At 35.7% G+C, this 19,920-nt stretch overlaps 4 protein-coding genes across 4 annotated transcripts; 1 reads left to right on the top strand and 3 right to left on the bottom strand.

Moving 5' to 3' along the window:
- Window positions 1-37: 37 nt before the first annotated feature.
- Window positions 38-5,398, bottom strand: LOC126367709 (F-box only protein 21-like). Its single transcript, XM_050011376.1, has 10 exons — window positions 5,075-5,398; window positions 4,503-4,634; window positions 4,258-4,404; window positions 3,917-4,103; window positions 3,616-3,816; window positions 2,966-3,270; window positions 2,452-2,590; window positions 2,292-2,366; window positions 680-884; window positions 38-301 (listed from the first exon to the last, which is right to left on the bottom strand). The coding sequence occupies exons 1-10, from the start codon at window positions 5,251-5,253 to the stop codon at window positions 108-110; spliced, it is 1,764 nt and encodes a 587-aa protein (XP_049867333.1). The 5' UTR covers window positions 5,254-5,398; the 3' UTR covers window positions 38-107.
- Window positions 5,399-9,182: 3,784 nt separating this feature from the next.
- On the top strand, window positions 9,183-11,438 carry LOC126367246 (uncharacterized). The gene is made up of 5 exons (XM_050010658.1): window positions 9,183-9,504; window positions 10,093-10,228; window positions 10,357-10,442; window positions 10,649-10,805; window positions 11,142-11,438. The coding sequence occupies exons 1-5, from the start codon at window positions 9,415-9,417 to the stop codon at window positions 11,396-11,398; spliced, it is 726 nt and encodes a 241-aa protein (XP_049866615.1). The 5' UTR covers window positions 9,183-9,414; the 3' UTR covers window positions 11,399-11,438.
- A 295-nt stretch (window positions 11,439-11,733) lies between these two features.
- Window positions 11,734-12,641, bottom strand: LOC126367707 (probable salivary secreted peptide). Its single transcript, XM_050011375.1, has 2 exons — window positions 12,370-12,641; window positions 11,734-11,929 (listed from the first exon to the last, which is right to left on the bottom strand). Exons 1-2 carry the CDS (start codon window positions 12,559-12,561, stop codon window positions 11,789-11,791), a joined length of 333 nt encoding a protein of 110 aa, XP_049867332.1. The 5' UTR covers window positions 12,562-12,641; the 3' UTR covers window positions 11,734-11,788.
- Window positions 12,642-14,109: 1,468 nt separating this feature from the next.
- Window positions 14,110-19,683, bottom strand: LOC126367881 (hyccin). The gene is made up of 8 exons (XM_050011660.1): window positions 19,293-19,683; window positions 18,752-18,967; window positions 18,495-18,660; window positions 18,183-18,277; window positions 17,678-17,895; window positions 17,359-17,600; window positions 17,156-17,272; window positions 14,110-15,076 (listed from the first exon to the last, which is right to left on the bottom strand). Exons 2-8 carry the CDS (start codon window positions 18,944-18,946, stop codon window positions 14,616-14,618), a joined length of 1,494 nt encoding a protein of 497 aa, XP_049867617.1. The 5' UTR covers window positions 18,947-18,967; window positions 19,293-19,683; the 3' UTR covers window positions 14,110-14,615.
- Between the last annotated feature and the right edge of the window lie 237 nt (window positions 19,684-19,920).

Below are 19,920 nucleotides of genomic sequence, written 5' to 3'. Positions count from 1 at the left end.
GATGTTTTATTATTTTATAATTCATTATTATATTATTATATTACACCAATAAGAATAAATAAGTTATACACGATATATGGATAATTAGAATTCTAAATGTAATAAACTTATGGCCTAGGTGGCGCTGCCCGCAGGTGGTTGTGGTTGCGGTACGTGTTGGTAATGGGAGCTTCGTCAGGGTATTCTACTATTTTCTCACTGTTGGGCACATATGCGAATCCGTCGAAGTGGGAGAACTCACGAGCAATAAAATCTTCTAAATGGTATAACCTGCACGGCCTTGGTACAGGTTGCAAATTTTCTGAAATAAAAGAACGTTGATTGAACCTTAATATTTGGGTATTTCAAACACAAATGTACATATAATACACACTGGTTGAAAACGACCCAGAATATCTAGGACTAAATGCTTTTCATTCTAATTACGTTTGTAGTAAATCAGTATCATTATGAGCTGCAAGCCAATTGACCATGACATTATGATAAAAAAGTGTGCCATGTTAAAAAAAGAAAACTCAGGGCCAATCCCGCAAGATTTAATTAAAAAACCTTTTTATTTTCAGTACCATATTGCGAACGATCGCGATTTACTGTGACTGTGCCCTTGTAAATCTATTATATCTAGAACATTATCTTAGATAACGGTAGAGATTTGAAATGTGTGCTAATGATAAATTACCTTGAGCCACATATCTCTCGGACTGATCAGCTGCTATAACGTGGTAGAATGGCTGGTTCGCGAATTCTAGGGTATCAATTTCCTGCCACTCAACGGCGCAGGTCACGTCCCAGCCGCGAACTATGCACGTGTAGTCATACTTCTTATGGTAGCAAATCATACCAGCGGCGTATGTGACACGACTATTGTGGTTCTTCACGACCAGCTGGTAAACAAATGACAGATATTTATTTATTAGCTAGTTGTTACCCGCAATAAGGGACTATCCAGACTACGTTCCCGAAAAAATATACCTATAGGTGGCGCTGTACAGATTTAACGCGATAATTAGCTATTTTCTCGTCGCTCAGGTACAAATTATTCAAAAATATAATGTAATGGCAGAGATATATATATAAAAACAATTGTTGCTTGATATTTGCTTTAGCAAGAACAAAGATAAAAGATGCATGTGTCTGTTATCTACGAAATTAGAAGATTACACGAAGGTACACTGTACAGCGCGAATTACCTAGCATCGAGACAAACCATTCCTGGTTTAGCGATGCTATGCGTCAAAACTGTATACTCAAAGTTTAATTAAGTAAATAAATAAAAAAAAAATATATTTTTTTATTTTCCAGGCTACATTACCCCCAAAAAAAATATTTTTTTTTTGGGGTAATATAGCCTGGAAAATAGGGAGATACACTGTTTTTAGGGTTCCAAATGTCAAAAAGGAAAACGGAACACTCATAGACTGACTTTGTTGTTGTCGGGAACAGCTGGGTATCAAGTTGAAATTAATATGTAATACTTATGTCTGCGGTCGCTTGAAGCTTTAAAAAAATCTAACTTCTAAGCCATTGGCCCTTTTATAGCCTTATTTTCATACATTTCGTAGGGGAACAAAAACCTATGGGGTAATTCCCATAGACCTAGAATCATGAATTTTGTTAAGAAAGAAGGTCTTGCACACAAAGGAAAAATCCGAAACCCGCGAATTTGTTGTCCCATTACAAAAATAAAGTGTAAACAACCTGTGGCGATGTATAGAGCGAACAGTTTTACTACAGCAAATATAAATTACAATTTTTGACAAAAAAGGTTGGTAAACTAATCACAACCTATTTCGATGTATGACGAAGAAAGTCAAAGACAAAATCAAAAAGTCGGAACCCTCGAAACGCGAGTCGGACTCGCACTTGGCCGCCTTTTTTCTCTGGAAGTACCCTTTAATCCTTCACGGCGATCGGTTATGTTTTTAATGTCATCAAAACACACAACATAAGGCTAATCTCGTCAATAAGTTAAAGAAGTCATTTTGGAATCGACTATAGACGCGGCGGGGCACATGTTGTAATACAAGAAACTGTATGAAGTGCGTTACACCAAAAGCAGTATACCGCGGCGGTCCATGGTTTTACACGAAATAATCTGAATTAGTGCATAAAAATAATTGTGTTACAAAGACAAAATATTACAGAAAAAGTTATGTAGGAGAATATAGCGCGGGAATAAATATGACTACTGAACGTGGTTGTAACGCGAAGCCGCGTTGGAACTGCCCCAGTGTGCTGTTTCTAACCTGCTCCTGCTTTTGGTGTGTCGAAGCCTTAAGTTGTGTACTTACATCTCTGAGCGCAGTGTTGAATGGAGCGTTTAAATTCGTTAACGATCTTATAATCTGTATTTGCGATGAGTCAAGCTGAAAATAAAAAATGTATTTAAATTTAAGTAAAAGTCATTTATTATCCAGGAATACAATATAATATGATAATACATATACTTACATATTTAAGATCGAGTGGCATATTCATTGCGGGTAAATGAGTAAGATCTAACAAGTACGGAAGGAAATTCTTGTATGGATTATATTCATGGTTATCTGTTCCCAGAAAATCTAACAGATGTAGAGAATTTTGCGTGTGCCTAAAACATACAATACATTATTTTCGCCGACGACCAAATATTGATTGAGTCGGAAATATAAAATGAATGATGAAGATATGGTCAAATTCAAAAATATCTTTATTCAATAGGTAACATAGTTACACTTTGAATCGTCAATTTTTACATAACGAACGTCTCATCCGCCTAAAACTACTGCAGTTTCTCACAACCTGTATAGTCTGGGAAAAGAAGCTGCAAGAAACCAGAGAGAGAGAGAGATCATGAAAGAGAGGGCTATAGTAGCTATGTATGTAGAATATCACGCGTTTATAATTAGTAGCAAATCAAGACTATTGTTATCTCAGTTATTGAACAGTCTGTGTTAGATTGCAAGAAGTAAAAAAACCTACTTACCAATTTTTAATGGCTCCCATACTTGCATGAAACACGGAATAAATGTACTGGAGTAAGGAATCCGCGTAATATTTGTAGGTGCTCACGGGTCCTCCTTGTGAAAACGGACATCGCCGTTTTGGGTGTATGTCCCCCGTAGCTAGTTCAATAGTATACAGCTTAGGTTGCCTTTCACTGCAATCTCGCCATTCAAGGAACAAATGGTTCGGAAATGCAATAAGCTCACAGTTTATTCCAAATATTTTTGCTACTGCATTGTAAACTGATCCTATAGCTATGACATTACCACAATTGCCACTTAACACCTGAAAATAAATTAAAAACACCATTAAACAGACAAACTAAAACAAAACAAACTTAAACATCTCTAAATCATCATGATCAATAATCATCTCTAATTTTACTGTACCCAAAGGTTGCCTGGAAGAAATTGCTGCATGAGCAATAATTTTGTGTATCTGTTGTCCTTATCTATTTTTTAGTTGTTGTTAAAGAATATACAGATAGGAAGTTTTAATTTGTTTTCAAAACACCGGCATCATGGTGGAACATATATCGTGAGGCTTGGCGGTGGCAACTTCGAAATAACTTTGGCATAGGGGTGTAGTAAATAATAGTCATTAATTAATCTATAAAGTACATCATTATACCTTCATAATGTTAAGAGTGTCCACGTTTGCTGTTGACACAGTAGCCATGCGCCTTTGACTGTAGATCACTTGAGAAATGGCTTCAAGCACTTGTCTCTCCTTGATAACCCCTTCAGCACATAGTTCCTTAACTGTATCTCCTGGCCTGGATTTAGAAGGCTTCTCCAATAAGTCCTCCACCTTTTTGACAAGTTCGAGTACCTGGTAAAAGGAGTTAATTCACCACTATAATATTCCTTATAAACCATTAACTGTTTACTAAGAGATGATAATTGGTACTGCTTCTTTTAAAATTTCTTACCTCATTATCTACTTCTTCATCAACATATATCAAATCTGTATCAGTCCATTGAATAAAGAAGTTTACAACTCTTTCTGGTGACAATTCATCTTTGTGATGCATCTTTACCCATTTGAAGGCAAGGAATGTGTGCATTAGATGACGAAGTACAATTTTGGCATAATGGATATCAGTTAGTGTATATGGCCTGAAAAAATATTTATATTCATCATTAATTGAGATTTTAAACTATTTATGGCATGTAGCAAGTAATATCAATAAGTTCATAGACAATGACCATGTGTTTGATACAAGATACGTATTGTTCAGTTTTAATCTTTTTAAGCATATATGTTTCTTACTTTTTAATAGGCTCTCTTCCCAAATTTTTTGAACCAAACTTCACCATGCTTTGCAATATATGAATTGTATAGTAATAATTTAAGTTGTGAGATAATGCTAATTCGAAGAAAGGTTCAATATCTGTTAAACTGATGTCGGGACTCCTTCTGTAAATTTAAGAATTAATTGGTGGTAAGATATCTTTGAGTATTCATAAAATAAATAGAACTATTTTAGTTTTCATTTATATAAAACAAGCACTTACCTATATAATTTGGGAGACATTAATATCACTTCAGCATATAGTTGCTGTTTAAGTGTGAAATACCTTTTGGTTTCAGCCAGCCAATCAGTTTCACAGTCACTCTTTACATTTTCTATTAGATCTACTGGTAACCTGTGTAAAAATAAGATTAATAAGATAAATAAACTACAAGATTCTTATAAGATTTATGTCTGGAAAAAACACTGAATTTAGGCTTTATCATTTAGACCTATAAGGCTGAACAATTATGGTCCAAGCTCATTTGAATATCAAATTCATATTGTTTTAGTACTGTCTGGAAAACCGGGCCTCACAAGAATAATACAATGAATAAGCCAGGGGTATAGGGTGGACTGCTTGGTACAATCCAAATAAGCTGCACTTCTTTTTTTTGTATTTCATTCAACTTTAACATACCTTTAACATAGTAAAAAGCCAATATTAAAATGTATAGAGTAAAAGAAAGCATAGAAAATAAATTATTTTATCTTTATTTAATTGCGTAGGTTTAAACTTTTACCTAGCAAAGGACTAACTAAAGTTTAAAAGTTCTAATTTAAGAGAAAACTTACGTGCGCTTAAACTGAAGCTTCCAGAGAGTTTGATCGTTTTGTACCAACTCATTGAAGCGTTTACATGTAGAACCAAAACTTACAATATCCCTGTAATCATTATTCAACAATACCAAGGAGATTATTTCGTCAGGCAAACTATTGATGGTGCACTTTTCCTCTTCCACGTTTTCTTCCATTGTATTTATATAGGGATATAATTTAATTTGTTTATCTATATGAATTCCCTAAAAGTAATTTTCCGCGGAAATAATAAATAATAGACCACTGCAACTGCAACTATTAAGTCATGATAAAACAAACGTCAAATCAACTGTACTGTAATAACAGTTTAAGTCACGTAATAATTAATAGACGTTTATTTATTGTACATTGCGTCTGTTCACCGTCGAAGTCAATATTTTTTGTTTCAGCCATATATAACAAGCAATGTATTTTAATAGTAAAGCTAGCCCTTACGTAGAGTATGTGCTTATTTTTTTTGAGATTTTCAGGTTCTGGCTACCAATCCTTCTCCTCTAGATATATTTATTAACTTTATTAAAAATTATAGAAAATAGAGCGTGATGTGGTCAATCAATAAACTGATTATTATTTCAAAAATAACGGGGTAGTTATCCTGTTACTTATTTTATGTAATTTATAGATTTAATTTGTGTAAACAGCAATGGCGGAACAAATGTGCCGTTTATATTCCCAAACTCGCAACACTCCTCCACCTCCCAGTATTGATTCATGCGTGGAACGCGACTGGGATTTCAATCCTTAACTTGTTGCGCATTCGAATTACGAAATTCAATTTGCAACGTCGGCCTTTGGCATTTATGCAATGAAATTTTTTGACCTTTAACCTATATTCAACGGGTTTAAAAATTGGTCAAACAAACCTTAATGTTTTCGTAGAAGCAGCGGTTGCTTACTTTGAAAGGTATTATGATTATTTAAAGATCCGATACCTATTTTCCTTCCCGGGTGAACAGAGAGACGTTTTCATTTTTTTGTTAGTTATTGTTACCGGGTTGACTAGGAGAATTTTTCTTTGACAAGCTTTTGATCACAGCTTGTTACTTACTTAATCGGACAAAGCTGGGGGAACTAGGTACATTAATTAGATAATAATAAGAAATACGCGAGAGTTTTAATAACCTTTTCCGGTTAAATATATCCGGTTGGAATTGGGTTGGAACATAAATATGTTAAGAAGATAAGAAGTACGAAAGTTCTTCCGAACGAATGATATTGATTTCCGGTGCTCAAATTAACCCGCCTTCTGAGTACAACATGGACGTTCTCTGAACCCTTTCGGAGTATCCAAGTACCTAAGTACTTGACTACAATTTCTGACTTACTTATTAAATTACAGCAAATCAGGAATTTCTTTAGGTAGGCACGCAATTTGGAAAAACAAGTTAAAATAGGTAGCAGGAAGAAAAGGAGGCCTAAGTGGTCTAAGTCAGGATTAACAAAAATCTATCAATTTTATAAAAAGATCTAAAATAATAATATTACAGGTCTAATGAGTTAAGTAATTAAGTACAATATAAGTACCTGAACTTAATAGAGACGAACAAAAACTACTCATAAACTATCGTTAAAATCGACAACCGATTTCTCGAAATCATATTCAGACCTTGTATAGGGTCTTTGGCTTCGACCAATACACACATCGAATGCTATCGTTATGTACCGCGGGAGCAGAATGTGATTTTGGAGAAATCCGTTTATGAGCTCAAACTGCGCTTGCGCGGGAAAAAATAATTTTCTATTAGTATATTTCTGAATTAAAACCTCGGATCATAGAAACAAGGGAGACAGCACTAGATCACCTACACGAGGCATCATGTCGTCGCCAGGCGTGGGAAGCGGCTGCACCAAACCATTTGGCTGGCTGGATCATTTTATCGATTTATCCGCCGTTTTTGTTGTTTTTACTCTGTTTGTAACACTTTGTATGTAATGTGTCACAATTTGTTGAATAAACATTTTTCTCTGTCTCTCTCTCTCTCATTACCTACATAGTAGCACTAGTTGTGGTTGCGCGATACCAAAGTAGCAATTAATGATGTCGAGTTTTATAATACGATCGTTGCCTCATATATGCTCGTTTTGTGCATATTTCGATCCCACCGGCTATGCTCCCACAGTATCACGCTACAATAAGAACTTTGTAATTTAAAACCATCATAAGAATATTTGGCATTTCCTGTGTGTGTACTAAACCTCGTATTTGTTATGTCATGAATAGACATTGTTTTTTACATTCATGATCAAAATGCACCGAGTGGCGCGACGGCACGACAAGAGTTGCCACCTAGGCCCCAATTTTTTGCCGCAACGCGCAAGTGCGGTCATATCCATAAGTTACGCAGACCTATTTTTTTTATTCTATGACATAGTGCAAGTTTTAATATGCCTTTATCACGTCATCTTTTTATACAATAGTAGTCACGCAATCCTAAAACGAATACTTAGAGAAAATCACAGATACCTACATTTATACAACGTATGGTTCCGTAGATTTATCGCTTAATTTTTGTATGTCAACAATGACGTGTGTCGGGAAATCCCACCCACTCCTCGAGTCTGAGATGTCGTGTCTTACGATTTTACGCTGCTTTTGTAATGTTTCCACAGAAGCGCTATAGTTTACAAGCCTAGATAGTGTGTGCGTCAAGCTAGCGGCCTCAAAAAAAAAATGGGCACGAAAAAATAATTTGACCATACCAAAAAATAGTACTCTTATTGAAAAAAATAGTACCTGTTGTAAAAAAATTAGTACCATCACGGTTCTGGATTTATAGCCATGTTTTATTGCACTTGCTAGCTTGACGGTGAGCGAAATTTGGCGAGAGTTAACGACAAGGTCTTTCGCTTTGATTTAAACGCCAAAAAATAGTATCGAAATAGTACTCACCCCCTGCAAAATACCGAAAGTAGTACTTCAACGGTTCCAAAGTTATAAAGGTAGTTCTTTGATCCCGCTAGCTTGACGTTTTGAAAATACCTATTATCTGGGGAATGCTTGCATACTTCAGTTTGTAACTAATGTCAATAAACTCGTATGAAATAGTACTCCCTACCATCATAATTTGGACCTGATTCTCTTTGTAGAAATATGTCAAAAAGTCATTATAACCTATGTCATACATTTATCAAGACGAGTACAGTCGCGAACAAAATTATTACACATGGTCAAGAATGTTGTCAGATTTCAGTATTTTTCCCCATTTTTGGGTAAAAATTGGTGATGTGCCAGGGTTGTTAGATGAAAGTAATATCATTGTTGACACTCTTTGAGTTATTCTACAAATACTGCAAATTGTTTATTAACAAACACTTCGATCCGTAACAAATTCAACATGAAGGTATAAATTATAAAATAAAACAGCAGATTAAAAATGTATTATGATGTATTAAAATCACAGATTGTTTTCGATAAGAACTAGACCCATGCAGCCATTTTCTATTAAAATTAGTGCTTATGGGTGTATGCAATAGGAATTTTTTGTAATAGCAGCACTGAAGTGCAAAGAAATGGTAGGGTAGACCTCCAAAATGGCAATACTTACGAATAAATTGTGAGGTTATGTAATTGTCTACGTGACTGTATCAACAACAAATGTATGGCATAGGTTATGATGATTTTTTAACATTTCTACAAAGAGAATCGGATCAAAATTATGATGGTAGGGAGTACTATTTCATACGAGTTTATTGACATTAGTTACATACTGAAGTATGCAAGCGTTCCCCAGATAATAGGTATTTTCAAAACGTCAAGCTAGCGGGATCAAAGAACTGCCTTTATAACTTTGGAACCGTTGAAGTACTACTTTCGGTATTTTGCAGGGGGTGAGTACTATTTCGATACTATTTTTTGGCGTTTAAATCAAAGCGAAAGACCTTGTCGTTAACTCTCGCCAAATTTCGCTCACCGTCAAGCTAGCAAGTGCAATAAAACATGGCTATAAATCCAGAACCGTGATGGTACTAATTTTTTTACAACAGGTACTATTTTTTTCAATAAGAGTACTATTTTTTGGTATGGTCAAATTATTTTTTCGTGCCCATTTTTTTTTTGAGGCCGCTAGCTTGACGCACACTAGATAGTTTACGAGGGCAGAGGGCAGTTTTTGAATTTTTGATACGGAACTCTTAATATATAATCGTGAATTTGTATCGTTTTGAAATAATATAGAGCTTTTAGAAGGTACCATTATATACACGCAACCTTAAACCACACAATATAAGTATTAATAATTCTTTTATTTATGTTATCGATCTCGTGTGAGCTTTGTCCTATTGCAATGTACAGCAAAATTTCAGAATTCTGTTAATTTATGTTCACTTTAGTAATGGCATTCGTTTACAATTGTTGCTTTTGGTTTTCTCTTCGACTTGGCGGTATTATAATTGGTATATTTTCTTTGGTAAGTAAGAAGCAACTCCACTGCTGGTTTTTGAAATCTGTCCTGTTTTGACCATTTCTTTTGCTTTTTGGAAAGGATATCTTTATTACCCCTTCATAATGATTTGATGAAAGGTTCATTTTATCATGCTTTCTAAAATCATCCGTTACTTGCGATTCTGCTCACCCCATCAGGGATCAGGCGCGGGGGATGTGTACTGTGCTTGTTATAATCTCGAAACTTTTTTCTCAAACTCTCAACTGACCCCATCAATCCTGTCATGGTCATACTATTAAGCCGGCATGGCTCATGTAACGATAACTTACATACTTACCGTGTCCTCCGTGTGGGACCGACTGCTTACCGTGTCCTCCGAAGCACGGATCATCTTACATTCAGACAATCGGGTGATCAGTCTGCTATGTCCTTACCAAACTAGGAATCACAAAGTGATTTTTGTGGTAATAATATGTCTCCATCGGGATTCGAACCGAAGACCTACGGATCGTGAGCACAACGCAGGCAGGAGGCATATACATTTGAATAGCAAGTGCTTACCGAAATTAACTAGTAAGTTAAGTACTTCTAGTTGTTCTGTTCTTCCTTCAGATGCAAGGATTAATTGTATTGGCAGCATTTTGCGTAGCACATACCCGGGTGCCAGAGGTACAGGAGGAAATCGGGCATCTGATCAACAGTATGAACCTCATGTTTACAAAAGATTACTTGGAAAATGTTAGAGCAGGTAAAGAAATTCATAAAATGATACATACGTAAACTCACGCCTATTCCTATTTATATAATGATACTTGCTTTATTTTAATATAACTTTATCAAGTAAGTAATTAAATAAGTATTATTGTTTTTTTACAGATCCTGAAAAAAGCATTACCTTGGGTATATGCTTGTCATGTCTTTATATGCTCCTATGTGTTTTATATATTTATGGAGCTTACACAGTAAGTACAATGTGATGAAGTTCACAGTATTACTTATAACTTTACCTACACTGCTGTTGCGACTGCGCACGTACTGTCTGCCTACTTATATACTTACTAACTACTTACTTACTTACTAGGTACTTACTAACTGATAGACTTTACGTTGGATAGCTAATAGGTAACTATTAATGTACTTACTCATTAATTATTTTCTTACAAACCAGTGTAACAATCTTCTGATGTTTGGATACATATTGGTGGAACTTATGAGGCTAGTAGCGCTGTCGGTGCTGGTGGCGTCTTGGCTGCTGGTGCTCAAGCAGAATACCATGGATATCGGGCTCCTCATTGGAGCCAGCGTTGGGTGTGGCTTCTTTCTTTGTGAGAATCATCATACATTTACGTTTTTTGTTTCTTATTCGTGTTTCATTATGATTAGAGTACTGTGACAAGCGTTAGGAGTATGAGATGGGGTGACTTTGAAGAAAGTAAGAGTGTGATTTGAGAGTGCTGATAATTTCAGAACTCCGTTACCGAATACCGACTCCGACGGCGTGGTCGACGATTTCCCTCGTTCAGCGCTTATCGCTATCGACCTCCTAGGGTCGATTAATTATTTCAAATATTCTTTCTCTCAGACGTAAGACGTGGTATTAGATAAATATGAATCACCTATCGATCAGTAAATATATAATGTACTTATAACGTAATTTTCAGTGGGCATGTTCTATTTGTGGGTGTGCGCAGCCAATCTGCCAGTCCTGATAAATGAGATGGAGCGTGATGAGCAAGCAGCTACCATAGAGAGACTGCGACGAATTCTTCAGGAGAATCCGAAGGCGACGGGGCGAGGATCCGACGGGTATAGGAGGGAGGATTCATATCGTGATGTATTTATAGTGCAGAGAAAGGGAATCGACCCAGGGAGACAGTTTCATGCGGGTTCGAGGGTGTCAGTGCCGTATTATCGCTAAACTTTATTATTCATAAAATTATTTACTACTTCTATCTATACTTTTTTAAGACGTCTTTCTTGGAATATAAACAAGTACTTACCTTAGTTATTATATTAGTTATTAAATATTTGTTTGAAGACAATTTCGTTATAATTTATTTAAGCCATTTTAATAAGTCGTGTGTCTTTAAAACCGGGTCTCATGAGGTGAAAACCTGGGGTCCTTTAAATCACGGGTGAATAGGCATTTTCTGGGTAAGCTCGTTCCAACGTCGATCTCTTCTTCTCCTCGTGGAAGAACGAAGTCAAGAGCAAACCCATCTTAATTAAAAAAAATAAAATAACACGAATGTGTATGAGTTGCAGGCAAAGGTTATTTTAATTTATTTTCATGTTAACAGTTATGTTATCAGGCGTATATTTCAATGATGTAATTAAGGCCGCTTCCACGTTCGCTCTTCAGCCGAAGGTTGGCGAAAGTAGATCCCACGCCACCTGCAGTCACAGTTGCGCTCGCATCTGTGTGATCTACATCGCGCGCTATTATAGCCTGGAACACGAAATATTAAACATTTTGTAACGATATGAGCCTGGGGTGATGTTGTAATGGCAGGCAAGTATCGTAAAATAACATACATAAGTACGAGCATAAACTCACGTCCTTAATCCTTAATAGGGTGGGCAGAGCCACAAGTACATAACATAACAAATACTTTATTGCACAAACAGGAAAAAACAAAATACAAAAGAGAAATAGAATGAGTACAACAAGCGGGCTTATCCTTATTAAGTACCTACTTACTTAGAATAAATTTGCAACAGATACGAAGGTCTAAGATGGATTATGACCAGCCAGTGATAGGTGGTCAGAGCATTGCCCATAAAATGGTCCATCATGTTCCCAATTCTTCTGTCGGTTTTACGATGTGGCCGGGAAGTTAAGCAGCTGAACGTGTTCGATCGCTTGATAAGCAAATAAAATGTACTTACTCTGATAACTTGTTGTCCAGGATCCGAGAAGAAAACTTCCTTTACTCTCTTCTTGAATGGTATACCCATGTATTCAGCTTTCTGCTGCCACAGTAAACGCGTGTTGAAGCTATTACCTACTATTAGGTCTTTACCGACACATGACGATACGCATACTAGGACAAGAACACCTAAAATGTATATACTCTTCATATTTTCTTTTGGGAAAAATAGCTCTGAAAGTACAACTCAAGACTGACAAGTTATTGGTCTCAACAAATAGTGACTATAATTTAAGAATTGTGGTTAAAGTTCAAGTTCTGATAAGCTAACGAGGTGATTATAACAGCGACGTATTCAGTTTGCATTAAATCTAATATACTTGAGAAGTTACAAATCGATTGTGTATTATATTAATGATTGTTTTAATTTTACGCGGTTATTATCATAATTAAAACACATAATAGCGGGTTCTTACCGCATTTAAATCAGGGATATGAGTCTCAAACAAAAAATAAAAACACAATAAATATCGTGTGTCATATGGGGAGTCTCATATCCCCGATTTAAACGCGGTAAGGACCCGTTATTATGTGTTTTAATTATATTAATGATTATTTAACTTAATAACAATGGAATTCTGTAGTCTCTGCTTACCCCGGTGGGAAATAGGCGTGAGTTTATGTATGTATGTGTAACTTAATAACACACAACCAGGAAAGCCCGACAAACGGGCCGTGCCGTGGCGCGAGATTTTGTTTGCGGTTTCATACTAAACCCGCGCTCCGACCCACTTTCCTGGCTCTATGTTTAGCAAGCGTAAGGCATCTCCTATATGGCCATTAACCAGGCACAAAATCCTCACGTTACGATTTTTCATACATAAATATCAGTAGATAATTTGCACTCCCTGTTGTTATGAAGTCCAGAGATGGATGGGTTGTACGAACGATTATACACACTCGCAACCTTCGCGCTTTATGGACAAGCGAATTGGTCCGAAATTGGTTTTGGATGAGTGCTGGGCACACCCCGGACACTTCATACAAATAACTTGATACCACGCGTGTGACGTCTGACACCATACGATTCAAGGCTAAACTATGTTCGAGGGGGGTGACGTAAACCTTGCTCAGCCGCTGGTGGGGAGCGGAGAGTTGCCGTTCTATATGTAGTATTATTCCTTATTCTATGGTGCTGGCCTGGCTGCTGGCCTGCATGTAGCAATTGTTCTTGGTAGCTATACAAAGTACCTACGTAAATATAAACATTACGTGAACTTTCAACTTTGTTTAACCGATAACATATTTCTGTTGAATTCGTGATAGCTCTTTTCGGAGAACGGGTGACTTGCATCGTAACGTCACGGGTTCGAATCCGGGCTCTGGCTATAAACAACTGAATTCGATTCGAGTTTGGATTATAGATAATTGCTGTCACGTAGTTTCCAGGGTTTGTGACCGGTTAATGGCAATAGGCTCGCCATTTATTACATCGGACTCAAACAGCTGGCGAGAAGAGGGTGTACAGTAGTCATGAGCAATATCATGTACCCACTTTAGAACCCTGTCGCACTATCATATTTGACATTTAATGAGACTTACAGTTTAATTTGTCAAAAAAGTTATTGTGACATGGTTTCAAAGTGTATACATACTTATTAGTACTTGTGACCGTACATACTATACCTGTACATATTATGTACCTTTGCGGATACAGGCGTACTTCACTGGAAAAAGCGTAGGTTAATAAAATATATCATTGGAACAGTATGAAGATATCTTTAATCAAGTTAAACTTTGTTATAAATTAAAACAACAACATCGTTAATTTTTCCTAGTAACATGTAGGTACTCATCATAAATATTTTTATAATATGTAAGCAAAAAGTAAGGTATCTCGGTTTTGTGAGGATTATTTATATTGTTGTTTTTACGGCAGTAATTTATTATAAATAAGATTTAATTAGTGCAATGTAATGAACCCGGCGATCAGCTGAACACTGCCGGTGTCGCAGCGGAAACACTAGAATTGTTGCCGTTAAATTGTATAAAAACAAAGAGAAAATTCAGATTCAACTGGGTTAATTCATATCCAGTACCACTCTAAAACTCACATGATAAGTACATACTTCATCTTGAACCATAACCATTAATTTGCTAAAATTACCATAAATCATTCTACCACCATTCAACAGAATATCTTTGTAGACTAGTAACATTCACCGTACAGCACGTAACAACGAGAAACTGGAAGCCTTAGATAAATTATACGGAACTGACTTGCATGGCGGTAAAACGAGGCGTCGTCTCTATGTCGAGGGAGTCGGACGTCACTTGCGACCGGGAGTCCGAGTTCTCCGTACTGTTTAGAACTGACGTCATCGATATCTTTTCGTCTTTAATACTACCATTAGCTTCGATCGAGCTGTCCGTGCCGCTGGTTTTTTGCGCGTCTACCATATCGCCACCGCCACCACTCAAGGAGTTCCATAAACCTTTCGAAGAATCCTTCAAGGTAACCTTTTTCTCGCTGGTAGATGCTTTGTCTTTTCCTTCTTTGGATTTTTTTCCGAGGACGGGGAATGAGCCGAGTTTGGACTTGGAGCTGCGCGCGCCGCCGCCGCGCTGCATTGGCGTGGAGTCCGTCTCGCCCTCCTCCGTGATGGAGGTGAGCATGTCCGCGCCGTCGGACGGCACCACTTGGCCAGCTTGTATTGGAATGTCATCTGAAAATAATTAATTATCCCATGTTATAACGATTCTCAGATTAAAACTGTATAAGGTTTTTATACTTTAAGTTATAAAAGATTAAGAAGCTTCCTAATACTCGCAACATAAAAAAAAATCCATTACGAATGAGTAGATATTTTTAAACAGAACTTAAGTTATTAGTACAACTGTTTGAGGGCATGTTCTATAGTACCTAATTCTACCTTGAAACTAGTGGTACGTTTTGGTTGTCGTCAGTTTGGGAATCTACTCAGACAGACATTTTCGTTACATTTTATTTACGTACAATATAGTGTGGTTACTATGATATTCGGTATTCGCCCAAATATTCGATTTTGATGCCGCAGATATTCAGTATGAGAATAAGAATGAGAATTCAGTTCTTTGCAGAATTCAACAATATTTGGTTGTACATTGACCAAATTGGAGATGCCCTTAGGAAAGGTTCAGTACGATCTACACTGAACCGGCGTGCGTGTATGAAACGATTGATGAATGTGGAGGAAGCACGTGTCTCAGGATCGAAACAAATGGAATTCCATAGTTTCTGCTTACCCCGGTGGGATATAGGTGGGAGATTATGTATGTAGATACTCATACTCTTCTAACTGCAAACATGCTAACAGTTAACTTTAGTTGAAATAGTAACGAATTCTCTGTGTGAAAAATCCTATCCAGTGGTATAATAGTATATTATTGTAACCAATTATTAACTATTGAGGGATACACTGTGTGGAACATTTGTTACTTATTGTCCTTAACTTAGTTTTACAGTTTTGTAGGGCCATATGGGCAGATTTTATATTAAAATTAATTATAATGCATGTTAAAAAAACTAAACTATTGATAATTATAAGTTTCAATACATAGGAACAACATTTGGCTTAAATGAGGGACTTTCCAGGCTACACTCGTTTGTATAGATGGCGCTGTACAGATTTTTCGTTTAACCTTGTAATTTCTAGATAACAGAAATATGCATCTTTTATCTTTGTTTTTGGGTATAAATGTTGACCCTTTTTATTGTACCAAGGCACAATTGCATCTTCCACCCATTATGATTCTGATCATATTAAAGAGCAACATAATTCTATTCATGTGATCCAAATATCAAGCAACAATTATTTTTATTGCTTTTTGTTGAACATAGCCTGGAAAGTTCCGCATTGTGAGTTATACCTACTAGTGCTTGTAAAAGTGGTAGGACTAATTAATTACATAGTATAACACCTAAGACTACATTACGTAATTAAGTACCTTTCAGTACACCTAAATACCTATTTAACTACTTAGTTTATTTAAGCATACCTGATATTAAAATTTAAAGGAATGGAAAATGTTCTTAAGTGCGTAAAGTAAGAAGGGTAATTTTCTTATCTCAAAAAATGCTTTCGATCTGCAAGTGAAACAGACAATAGCTAGACGAATATTGGAATGTCACTACTAAACACTATGCCTACTGGGAATGCAGTCAATTATGATAATTGATGTGTGTGTGTGTGTGTGTCTCTCTATTGTGCACTATGTGGTGTTAGTATATATAAGATGTGTTGTGTGCGCATTACGATTTAGTGGAACAATTTGTGGTACTTTTTTCTTTGTAGTTGTTGTCCTACCTCTGCTTCATATACATGTTGTAGGTACTTAGTAAAATTGATATCTGTCATTGTTTATTGACGAATGTACTCTGATAATCAGAGTTATTTGAACTAACTGAGCAATCTGATATTGATTTATGACTGTCGTTTTGTTTCATAGACATTTTCCAGTAGATCCCATCAAACATTTTAAAAATCCCCAACGAAAATGTATTGTCGTGGTGTGTAGCATCATTGGAGCAAGCAATATTTTTAGTCCAAAAGTATTCCAAACTATGAGGCAAAGAGTATTCATTTGGCAGCATGCAAAATGTATGTTCATCTGTACATAGATAAAGAAAGATTATTTCAGATTGTACAAACATTATATTTCTACATGCACTACTTGCTATGAAAAAATTACTAGGATTAATAAGCAAAGTACTGAATCCAATTTCTAAATTCACTCAATAACGAAAATAGTAAAAAACATCTTACCTGGTAATTTCTTAGTACGAAATGAGGCATTTGTGATCATTGATTTGGACATGGTAACTGAAGTTGTAGCTGGGGATAATGCCACACTAATGCCTAGTGGCCCATCACATGGTTGACCTACAAATGAAATAAATATTACTTATAAATTCCTAGAAAAGGAAATAATATTATACTAGTCACACAAGAATATAAGTGTTTTTTACCTGTAGAACTATTTTTCAAAGAATTTATCACAGCACTAGTAACTAGCATTACTTCTGGAAGCAATTCATATTGCGCTCTCATATCTATGTCTTTTATAGCTTGCAGGGCCAAAGTGTAAAACTCATTGAACATGGCAAAATATATGCCCTGGATCAACTCTAACATAAAGCTTGCAGACATTGGTATCCTTTGTATAGATTTGGTGCCTGGTGCTTTTTTTTGGAATCCTTGGGTGACCATTCTGTAAAACAGTTAATCATTTTAATAATCAGCTATTTTATGCATAAAGTATGCGTTAAAATAGAATCTTTTGTTTACCTGGAGGTTGCAATACAAAAGTTTCTGAGTGCAAGTTTAGGTAGAACACTGATTTGGCGGTTGTATATGAATAAAAGCGCGGCCATGACATTTAGTCTATTCTCGGCATCAATCATTTCCACTTGGGGCAGGGGGCCCCAACTCACTAGTTTAGTATTACATTCTTCCCATCTGCGCAATGCACTCTCTGTCAGAAACTGTGGCCCTAGAGACAATGGCTGGAATATTTTAAATAAACAAGTTATACAAGCTATTTAAAAAAATAAGAATATTAATCTTTGAGAGTATTATAAACTGGTGAGCATGCATGAAGACTGATGAGAAAGGAAGAAAAATGTTGTGTCAGGGTCATAGTAAATTGTAGGCCCCGACAGTAAATAAGCATGACCTTATGTACCTATGTATGTAAATCTTGAAGTAAAATATAATGAAAAGTATAAATCAGAAAGAAACTTATGAAAATCATTAACTCTTTTAAAAAGTTAATTTACATTATTTAATTTACCTCATGATAAATAGATGCTTGAGCTAAAGATGGCAACCTGAAGGAAACAACTTTTGGTTTTCCAGTTTCATCTACCACTTCATAATTGTATAAACCTGAAAAATTATAAAAAATATATAAAAAAATCTATTATATAACATAACATTACGATGGAATCTATTACAACATTGAGATTCTCAAATTGTGTAATTTAAAAAATCATAATGAATGCTTGATTTTCTATGTTACTAAATTTATTACATCTATCTACATATACTAGTGTCTATTGTGTCAATTGGATAGGCATGTAGATAATAAGGTGAACAAAATTACCAATAAGTAGAGTTTCAATGCATCTGTAGGTCTTTTTGCTGGTTTGTGCTACAGAACTTAAATAGGTGTAAATAAGGGTTGGGACAAACTGCAGAGTGAATCTTTGGAGCTCCACTTCTTTTGACCTGTAGAAGCTAAACAGTTGGGTGCAGACACTTTCTAACAGCTGCAAAGAAAGAAAGTAATGGATTTATAAAAAGGTATGACGTTAAACAAAGATAATCCTTTTCTTAATAATTTTAAAGTGAATTTTATACCTGTTCATACTGTGGATCAACATTAGATTTTGATGCATTTCCTTCTGCCTCGTCTTCGTTGTACAGTAGATTGAATATTGCCGTTGCTATTTCGTGATTGTGTTCATGTTCTGCTGCAAAGCTTTTTATTTCATGGTCTTGTAATGACGCGTATTCAGTCAACCATTCATTTATTAAATGTTTTACATCAGCCATTTTTTTGGTTAAGTTGATTTCCTGAAAGGTGAGAATAATTTATGAAGTTTGTGAATTATTTCATAAGATTGGTAATTAACTGTGTAAGCTAGCTATTAACAAGGTCAACAGCAATCAGTGCTTCCGGACTGTAGGTAGGTACACCATGAATCTCCTAAAGGCTGAAGGACACACCCATACAATTTAATTATGACTGATGATATTATCGGAAAATGCAAACTATAATAAATTATCTTAAGAACTTTAAAAAGAAACGTTCACTATTTTTACTGTGTAACTAATTTATTTTCAGACCAATTTTAAACAGTTCATTACAACATTTACAAGGTTTGATGATTATACTTACCTCATCAAAATTGCATTTTTCCAATTTTTTTCATTGCATTTGTGTTATAGGTTCCTTTAGTGTTAGATATCAGTAATATTTCCAGAAAATATTGGTCGGGAGTTGCAAAAATGGAAATAAAAGATTTAGATATTTGTTGTTGACATTTCTACTTTCTGACAATAGCTTTCTTTATAACCGACTTAAAATTAAGGAGGTTAACAATTTTTTGATTTCATGTCATATGTTTTGTCATCAAGAATATCATGAACATGAAGTCACAAACGAAAAAGACGAAGCATAATGTTATACAAAATATAAAATTAATGATGTAAAGGTACAACGTTATTGATTGTGATTAGAATTTTTATAAAACTTGTCCATAAAATTTGTTCTTTTTCTGTAAACAGCTAACATTCTTTTTTTTTTTTTTTTTGTTTTTGTTTTCCCCGAAGGGTAAGGCAAAGGGAACTATGCCCATACAGCCATGTCTGACGTATTTTTTTTCTTGATGATTAATGAAATGATGAAAGGTGATGATGATGAAACCTAAGCCCCCACCCTCGGAGTAGACTCCTACTCCGAACCCCAAACGAATTAACTCAAAAGTCCGCATAAACTTTTGAGTTATGAAGCGGCTTCCTGACAC

Source organism: Pectinophora gossypiella, chromosome 6, assembly GCF_024362695.1.
Source record: "Pectinophora gossypiella chromosome 6, ilPecGoss1.1, whole genome shotgun sequence".
NCBI classification, from domain to species: domain Eukaryota; kingdom Metazoa; phylum Arthropoda; class Insecta; order Lepidoptera; family Gelechiidae; genus Pectinophora; species Pectinophora gossypiella.
Note: the sequence above shows the minus strand (reverse complement) of the source record. Positions and strands in the feature narration are given on the sequence as shown.

Coding starts and splice junctions, on each gene's coding strand:
- LOC126367709 (XM_050011376.1), bottom strand. CDS start 5,253: ATGGAAGAAAACGTGGAAGAGGAAAAGTGCACCATCAATAGTTTGCCT. Junction 2,591..2,965: donor ATGGGAGCCATTAAAAATTG/GTAAGTAGGTTT, acceptor TGTATGTTTTAG/GCACACGCAAAATTCTCTAC. Junction 302..679: donor CGAGAGATATGTGGCTCAAG/GTAATTTATCAT, acceptor CTTTTATTTCAG/AAAATTTGCAACCTGTACCA.
- LOC126367246 (XM_050010658.1), top strand. CDS start 9,415: ATGTTCACTTTAGTAATGGCATTCGTTTACAATTGTTGCTTTTGGTTT. Junction 9,505..10,092: donor TAATTGGTATATTTTCTTTG/GTAAGTAAGAAG, acceptor TTCTTCCTTCAG/ATGCAAGGATTAATTGTATT. Junction 10,443..10,648: donor ATATTTATGGAGCTTACACA/GTAAGTACAATG, acceptor CTTACAAACCAG/TGTAACAATCTTCTGATGTT.
- LOC126367707 (XM_050011375.1), bottom strand. CDS start 12,561: ATGAAGAGTATATACATTTTAGGTGTTCTTGTCCTAGTATGCGTATCG. Junction 11,930..12,369: donor CTGGACAACAAGTTATCAGA/GTAAGTACATTT, acceptor TTCGTGTTCCAG/GCTATAATAGCGCGCGATGT.
- LOC126367881 (XM_050011660.1), bottom strand. CDS start 18,946: ATGGCTGATGTAAAACATTTAATAAATGAATGGTTGACTGAATACGCG. Junction 18,278..18,494: donor CATTGAAACTCTACTTATTG/GTAATTTTGTTC, acceptor ATAATTTTTCAG/GTTTATACAATTATGAAGTG. Junction 17,896..18,182: donor AAGCATCTATTTATCATGAG/GTAAATTAAATA, acceptor AAAATATTCCAG/CCATTGTCTCTAGGGCCACA.